This window comes from Perissodus microlepis, chromosome 20, assembly GCF_051167445.1.
Source record: "Perissodus microlepis isolate ML-2025 ecotype Zambia chromosome 20, ASM5116744v1, whole genome shotgun sequence".
NCBI classification, from domain to species: domain Eukaryota; kingdom Metazoa; phylum Chordata; class Actinopteri; order Cichliformes; family Cichlidae; genus Perissodus; species Perissodus microlepis.
Genome location: NC_140480.1, coordinates 3,935,218 through 3,944,179, shown reverse-complemented (window position 1 = coordinate 3,944,179; position 8,962 = coordinate 3,935,218). Strand labels below are relative to the sequence as shown.

General features: G+C 39.1%; 1 protein-coding gene across 1 annotated transcript; it reads left to right on the top strand.

Moving 5' to 3' along the window:
* The first annotated feature begins 1,018 nt into the window (after window positions 1-1,018).
* On the top strand, window positions 1,019-6,265 carry alx3 (ALX homeobox 3). Its single transcript, XM_084917893.1, has 4 exons — window positions 1,019-1,399; window positions 4,876-5,150; window positions 5,297-5,422; window positions 5,574-6,265. The coding sequence occupies exons 1-4, from the start codon at window positions 1,048-1,050 to the stop codon at window positions 5,922-5,924; spliced, it is 1,104 nt and encodes a 367-aa protein (XP_084774019.1). The 5' UTR covers window positions 1,019-1,047; the 3' UTR covers window positions 5,925-6,265.
* The last annotated feature ends 2,697 nt before the right edge of the window (window positions 6,266-8,962 follow it).

Genomic DNA, 8,962 nt, shown 5'->3' with positions numbered 1-8,962 from the left:
AATTTTCATGATCTATTAAAAAAAAAAAGCAAAAACAAAAGAAATCAAAAGAAAACAAACAAAAGAAAAGAAAAGAAAACAAAAAAAGGTTATCACAGTGGAAAAAAACCCCACTTTTAATGTTTTTATCAGTAATTACCTTATTTGATCATTTATAACAATTTTATCGTCCCAGCGATGTCGGAATTCATTTGAATGGACACCGCAGACACCAAGAGCAACACCAGGGGTTTTCCCCATTTGTTAAAAGTCATTTTAATGTCACAAATAAATGTCACAAAACAGCGAATACTATTTTTTCTTTTATTTAAAAAGATATATATGTCACCTTTTCTGGTCACAGGACAAGTTTATATATGTATCATCAATAGGATGTACAAAAAAATAAATAAAAAAATAACGTTGCTACGTATTCAATACTTCATACCTGATTTTCATATAGATCAGAATTATAATATATATAATTTTAATGCATATAACATATATATTAGAATGAAAAAAATTAAGTTCAATGAAATAAAGAACTAACGGGCAGAGTTATGGTATCCGCCATTTTTATCGTTATTATTATTATTATTTTTTTTTATCTTGTCACTTTTCTGTGCGTAAACTGCACCGTCTGATGCCTGCCTCTCCTGTCTCGCTTGATTTCGTGATTAGGATCGAAACAGTATATGAAACAGAAATTAAATGCTTAATTGGAAGGACAGAAACCACACGTGATTGAATTTTTGGCGGATTATGTCAGACTTGTGGAGAAACGCTCTCTCTCCCCCTACCTCGCTCCTTTTCTCTCTCTCTGTCTTGCTCTCTCTCTCTGTCTGTCTGTCTGTCTGTCTGTCTCTCTCTCTCTCTCTCACACACACACACACACACACACGTGCGCGGGCGCGCGATCAGTCCCGGTTTCACGGGTCTTTGTTTCTGATCTGTTAAATCCCACCCACTTGACATGAACATAGAGGAGAAAAAAAAAATCTCTCACTCGGGCGCCCACGTTAACGGCACCCAGTTGCTGTTGTCGACACAGCCTGCTGGACCTGTAAGATGGAGACGGAGAGCTGTTTGCCTTTCTCTTCGCAGACCAGCAGGAGGACGCCAACAAACTCTCCGGGACTCGAGCACGGCGGCTCCAGCTCCTTTCTCCCCTGCGATGAGCTCCAGAAATCGCACCTTCCTCCGCCTTCTCTTCCACACCGTCTCAGCCTGAGAGGGGATCTCTACGCGACCGCAATGGGGAGGTTTGGTGATGCTGCGGTGGACTTTACGCACGGCGCTTCTCCAGCGAACCCGACCGGTTCACCGTCCAAACACAGCAAGTTCTTGGACAGTATCAACCAGGACCAGAAAGGGGTGGCAATAAGCGGCAAACCGTCGTTTTACGAGAACAACACGGACGGTGAGTTAAAGAGTTTTTGAGTTAAGACAGAAAGTGGCAGTAGGAATTACATCCCTACCGCTACTACAATTAAAAGTGAACATTTACTGGAATTAGCCGCGTCTTAACTATCTCAGTTTTAACTAAGACAAAGTGCAGTAGCTTGATAGATCAAATAAGAATAATTAAAAGTACTTTACGTTTGATTTGCCCCACCCCCTTTTTAAATTTTATTTAATTTTTTGTAACTTAGGTTTTTCTAAAGAAAATGCTCGCCATCATTCACTTGGCAACTGGTTGGAAAAAAATAAGTAAATGGGAAAAATCAAATATGGAAATCATTTTACACTTTTTTTTCTGGTTATGGATCCTTTTTACAAATTATTTTTAGTATGCTGCATGTTGTGTACTTTTCATATAGTAATGAAAATAAAACAAAAGTGCATTTATACAAAGAAAAGTGTGGTTGCAATAAAAATGTCACCAAGTTTTCTTTTTTCACTTAACAGTCCTTGATGTGAAGTTACAGAGGTTAAAGGTCAGCCTAACAGCAAGTCGGGTGTGTCATTAGACTACTACTCTTCTTTTCAGGCCAGCACTCAGCTTGGTATCTCTGTATTTTTGCAGACGCTCACGCTTTCAGTTTCTCCTTCTTTTGCAGACTTTTTGGTCACACAAAACAGAACTGACTTTGTTTTGCAAGCACGGAGTTGCACAAATGTCAGACACGATCGCCCACAAATGTCCATCTTGGGAAGGAAAGCAACCGCTGTATATGTTGAACTGAAGCCTGAAGAAATTATGTGGTCTTTCACTTGTTTATTGGTGCTGATGATTCTGCAAAGCAGCAGAGGATATCAGCCCCGATAAGCTTCTCGTTATATCAGTGTCCAGAATAATATACATTAGTTTCATTCAAGTTAATGCCAAAGACAGCGGACACATTCATTAAATTTTCTTTTGCACAATTACTTATGATAACACGATAATATCAGCCGGCTTCTTTCGAAATTAACTTTTATTTTAATTCTTGCTCAAGGAAAATGAGGTGTGCGTGCTTCCCCTTTTCCTTTTCTGTCTTTATCTCGTGCGCACACACAGACGTGCGCACAGACATGCGCAAGATTTCCACTCATAACTATTTAATTAGTTTGATTTATTTTGCAGTTTAATGCTTATTGGTGCGAGTGTGTAAACCAGCGCATGTACGTGCAGAACACGTGCGCGCGTGTGTGTGTTCTTACGTTTTCTCTTTTAAACTTTCAAAAGCAGACGCGTCTTCCTGTTTCGTCTGCAGTGAGAAGAAAGTTTAACGCAAAAAAAAACAACAACCTTTTTACATTGGTTTGCAATATTTTCTAGTTTTTCGCAATCAGCTATATTCTACTATAAAAGTTGAAAAAAAAAATAGAACGGTCAGATTTTAACTCAGTTATGGTGATTAGCCGATCTGTGTCATCGGTTCACAACAAGCTTTATCGTCGGGCACTAAAAGATTAAAATTTTAAAATACTATATAGGAAAAACCCAACGATTCTGAAATGCAAAAGAAGTCCTTTATTTTTGCTTTTCTTTCTTGCATTTGTTATTTGGGAAGATGTAAATTCTTTTGGTGAAAAGAGAAAAATTCAGTTTTAATGATTGCACGTTGTTTTTGCATTTATTAGACTCACCTTCGTTGACCCTCATTTTCTTTACGTCTGTTTGTTTGTGTTTGTGACTGTAGCGTAGCTGCCACAGTTGAGTTTTTTAGATAAACTGCATGCACAGGCTTAATATTTCTTTTATTATTCCTATTTTACTCCTCAGAAATATGCCACGCATACCTTCATTTTTTTGCAATCATGTTTAACCTTCTTATACTCCACAGATACCATGTGCTATAATAACTTAATATTTTAACTGTGCAACTTAATAACTTACTACACAAATCACAGCTAATAAATATTCTTTATTCAGAGCTGAACAAATTCAGAATATTTTAAAACCTCGGAGTAACATTTTGTCCAAATTTAAGACAAATTGAAAACATTAAAATCCATAGCAAGATGCCTGGAAAAATGCCATTTAAATTTCCACAGTCGCAAAACAATAGCTCATCGTGCTCGCAGCATGATATTCCTGCCTTTTCATTTTGAACTTATCTCCTTTTTGCCTTTTCCTGCATTTCATATAGATCTCCAATTACACTTGAGTATAGTCATAGCGGATATGGGTGCTTGACAAGGTAAAACCTCAATGCCCCCTTTTTTTTTCCTGCAGTTGAGTATATTTTCAGCATGTGGTGTAAGGTTGGAACTAATGGACTTGAGGAAATTAATGTTGCAATAAAGAGTGTTCTCTGTTGGGCCCTATATTGAATTAAGAGCACAGCAAAGTAGTGTTTCAGCTGCCCAGAGTGAGTGAGTGCCTCCTGAAAGATGGAAAGTGGTTTTGTTTCGTAGCTCAGGGTTAAACATAATAAACTTGGACAACAACATCCAAACACTGCAGGAGGAGCCCTTTCCATGGTCTGTTAACAGGAAGGAAAGTAACGCTTTGAGATTTTCCCTCACTCCTGAATGTAAATGGCAGAATATATAGAATTAGTCCAAACAATCATGTGCTTTAACAGATAAAAAAATGTGTGTTTCTCTTAGACTTTCTCTGCATGCAATGTAAAGAGCCTGGATGGGACTGTTGCTGTGTATTGCTGCTGTATAAATAACACTTAATTCCTCTCTTCAGATATTTGTGACATATTTCAACAAGTTCCTATCAAGTGCAGGTGACCCTGAAAATGCCCTTTGTTCTGCATATTTAAATCAGCAGGTTAAAGTTTAGCCAGCTTTTTGAGTATTTTCTACCTAAATATGGCTCGTCTGGCTAATCGGAGTAAATCTGAATTTGTGTTGCTTGTGCATATAACTTTTCTCTGGCGGCTCACAGTTTTTAGTATAATTTGGGAATCAAACTGAGAAAATAGTCACATACATCACAAACAAAACTTTTGATGTGATACACAATTTGTGTTTATTTTAACTGCAGTGTGTTGGTTTTAAAATGTGCCCATGTGGGCCAAAGCTGTTTCCAGGTGAGCTGTGCTGGTTTAAAAAGGACTGCTCAGCTCTATTTCTTTGCACAAGGGCCTGACAAACCTTTCAGCAACTTTGTATAAACTATGTGAAAAGAAAAAGGAAAGTACACAAAATCAACTCTTAATGACCAACAGGTCATAAAGGCCAAAATGAGCAGCAGCAAGACAAACAAAACAGATCATTCATTATGTTTGCAGAGATTTGTACTTAAACAATTATAAAATCTAAATCAAATTTGGCATTCCATAAAAAGTCATTTAAGCTGTATCTTCAGGCAATGATAGTCTCAAATGATTAAATTTCAGTGTATATATTGATGCAGATGGACTTAGAAAAAAACTGTTAGAATTTGTATATGATTTTATATTTTTGTTTAGTGGATGTGTAACTTTTCCTTTGCGTTTTCCTGCCTTGCTTCAGTTCGGGACAAAGGCACTCCAAAAACCATGGGCTATCCTGGAATTGTCACGGACTGTTGTGGCAAGCTCAAAGAGCCAGGCAGTGGTTTACAAGGAGATTCTATCGCTGACTCCATTGACTTATCTGGCAAAAACAAGAAGCGACGTAATCGCACGACCTTCAGCACATTTCAACTGGAGGAGCTGGAGAAAGTGTTTCAAAAGACACACTACCCCGACGTGTACGCCCGGGAGCAGCTGGCGCTGCGGACGGAGCTCACTGAGGCTCGGGTTCAGGTATGCCAGGGCAACTCCATCACAGTTGACACCTTTTTTATTTTCTAAATGTAATCAGAAGAAAGTATGATGCCCTAACAAAAAGTTGTCTTCTGGAAATTTACTGTTATACTATTTTGTGTTATAATATATTTTATTTTTAAAAGGTTTGGTTCCAAAATCGCAGAGCCAAATGGAGGAAACGAGAACGCTATGGGAAGATCCAGGAGGTTCGCAACCATTTTGCTGCTACATATGACATTTCTCTTCTTCCTCGCCATGACGCATACCAGGTAGGCCAATGTAGCTCTCACATGGCATGCATGTTGTAGTAGTAAACTTAACATCATAAAACCTGCTGAGAGATTGCTTTTTTTTTCACTGTACAGGACTGAACAATATTAAAACTTTTGCTGATATCATTCTAAATCTCTTCCTATCCAGATGCAGGGCAATCTGTGGCCGGGGGCAGCTTCTGGAGGAGGCGGTGGTTCGGGTGCAGGCTGTGTCCTAGGGGCTGACTCTATCTCCTCATCCTGCATGAGTCCGTACCCTCACCCCCACAGTAATCTGCAGGGCTTCATGGGCATGCCCACATCCTCCAGCCACCCGCACCATCACCATCACCCGCCTCACCATCCAGGCATCAACAGTCTCTATTCTCTCCACGGCTTCCCAGGAGGCCTCGGGTCGCCTTCCATCGAGGGCCCCGAGACCGAATACAAGCCAACAGGCCTGGTGGCACTGAGGATGAAAGCCAAAGAGCCAGGCAGCATCCTCTCCTGGCCAACATGACCATAATAATGCCAGCTCCCCATTATGCACTGACTGAGCCGCAGCATATTACAGTCGTCACCCATACACGATCCCAGATGTACATTTGTGGATTTGACTCGAATATTTCCTCCAAACATTTATATAAATCAACTTAGAGACGTGTTGCTATTCAGAACTGTTGGAACAGGCATTTTGCAAACAATAAGGCCAACTTGAGAATCTTGCACAAAACCCAACTTATTAATACAAACGTTCTTGTTTCCAGTTCTTATTTTGTATCACAGTGCTGAGACCAAAGAGGAGAATTATTTAAGCATGTAAAAAATGTATCATATTAATCCCTTTTAATGTCTGTTGTGTTGTGCGTGAGTAATAAAGGGCTCCATGTAAATTTAACTGTCTTATTCAGCAGCAAACTATTTTGGGGAAGATGGATTTTCTTTTTCTTTTTCTTTCTTTTTTCAAAATGAACAAAAACCATCTCAGTTATAATTATTTTAGCCATGACTCTTTTGCAAAACAATAGCCACGTTTGCGATGCAAATATAACTGGCAATGTGGTTATGAGGTAAAAATACTTTACAGGCTGTGGAGAAAAAAAAAGGTTTCTCCTGTGCGGAAAGTGTACAGAGTGAATGTGCAGCCCGCTAGGCTTCACTTCAAGTTGCACTCCATGCATCAGGGGAAAGTGGCAGGTTCATAATGGAAAAACTAACCTGGTGACCACACTTCACTACTGATAATAAAGTAGATAACCACAGATGATTATGTATTTGTCATGCATGTCCTACCATGTGAGGTGTTTAATCGACTACTGTGGCTCACAGCATATTTTGTATGCTGAGGCCAGGTCAAGGTCAAATGTCTTCTGCATCCATGTGTACAAGCAGAATATAACAGAAATATACTCACATTATCCTGAATGCTGTCCTAATAATCGTTTTCAGAAAAATCTCCCCAAACAATTTATGTTATTGTCAAGGAAACATTGAATTGCACGGTACATCCCATATGGTGTGAATTACTAAATGCCAGTGCATTCATGTCAAACTGGCAAACATTTCAATCTGTGAGACTGAGAACTCAGTGTGAATTGAGAAAAAGAGTTTCACTGCGGGACAAAGGCCCGCCAAGCTGAACTCACTCCCCAGGAGTGTGCATGGCTTTCAGGGGAATATATTGGCTCCCCTTTGTCTTTGCCTGCTTCGGTTTGACGGCGATGCAGGGGCGGATTAGCTGCCTTCCCCTAAGTCTGTGCCGGAGTTTCCTGAGAGCCACTAACATGTGGTTCCAATAGAAGAATGCAGAAAGCCATCAGAAACACTTTCCACACCCACAGCTTCAAATTCCAGCCAGTCCCTGGGAGACGGCAGCTCTCACTGCAGTCACATAGTCCCCCTGATTAATTCCCAGATTAAGAGGAGAAGATAAGAAGACCTGTCAGAAGGGATAAGGGATTGAGGAGATTGCTGTGTTTAGGAAAGCTAGAGAAATAGCAGATGGTGGATCAGAGCTTAATTTTGATATTTATTTTTACAGTGTGAGCAGGTTAGTCAAATCCACCCGTAAACAAAAGAGGAAACTTGGTGGTTTACTGATTTTGATATTTTTATTCCTTAAAAGAGTCAAAACAGCTGTAATAGATTAACTCAGGGGCTCATGATCATAGTTTGGCTTATTCTACTTCAAAAATGTCTCAGAGTGAACATACAGTGATGTCATTTCACTATAGGGGGCCATAGGTTTTCATCAAGCTCTCATTAAAGTTATCATGCTGTTGCATTGGCTTTGATCTGTGTTAAATCAATGTATCAGGATCCAAAGAGCCTCTATGATTTTTTCAGAAAGAAATGAAAAATGATGAGTCATCGCTGCACAATGCTAGAGCTAATCATCACTCAGTATGTCAGGGTTGCTAGCTGTAGACTATCACAAGAGCCTGGAAGCTAGTATACCCTCAGCCTCATTATTTGACTAAAAAAATATGATTTAAGGCTCATTAAAATCTGTAAAGCTGACTGCTGGCCACTGCTCTGAGCTTTGATCTCAACAAGATTGATCTTGGCTTCAAGGTGCAGCTATTGAGACACAACAGATAGGCTACTTTTATTTAACATATCCCACTAAGGTAAACAAAGTAGTGCACTGTGTGATTGGCTCAGTTTCAGCAGTTTGTCAAGGCTGCTTCCAAAATTTTATTGCTAGGAAAAATGTTTTGGCAGTTCATTCGAGAAAATCAAATATTCAGAATATAAAATGTTTGTGCCAAAGTGCAAACAGCAGAGCTTGATTTGAGCCAAAGCATGACTTGTAAAAAAATGGGGAAATACTGTGAGACATTAAAGAGCAGACATTAGTAGGTTGTGATGCTTTCAACTTAAAAACTAACGTGTTTTAATCGTCTCCATGGAAAGGCTGTAATATCTGCTGCTACATGTGGCATACACTGTAGCAGATATTAGTCAATATCAGCAGCTTGATTTGCTCATATAGTTGCCAGGAAAGGCCCTTTCCGCTCAACGCTAAGGGGAGTGGGCTGCTGCACTTTCTGTTCAATACTGCCATCTTGTGGTATTGGATCTAATTGAAGATAAAAGGATTATCTGCTCGCCCCCACACCATAATTAAGTCTCACCTCCCGGGAAAAACGAAATGAATAATATTCTTACAAAACCTGCCCACAGTATTATGCTACAGTTAACAGTGAATGGACAGCAGAAACTGGCGTTGTGATATAAGCAATAAGATTTATCTTAACCCTTAAGGTGCAGCCATTTAGACCTTACAAATAGGCCACTTTTATTTAAATAAGTAGAATGGCATACAGCTCGACAAAATAAAAATATAATATGACAATGCAAGTGTCTTAATAAGGTAAAAGCTTTTCTGAAATTTCAAAGGAATACAAAATACAAATAAAGTAATATGTACGTTTAAATTTAAACAAACACAAACAATTTCGATAACTTATTTATTTGTTTTTTTTTATTTTATACTCAATTTATTAAGAAACTATAAAAATATAGTGCCTGCCGCTGGGTGATTGACATGCGCTT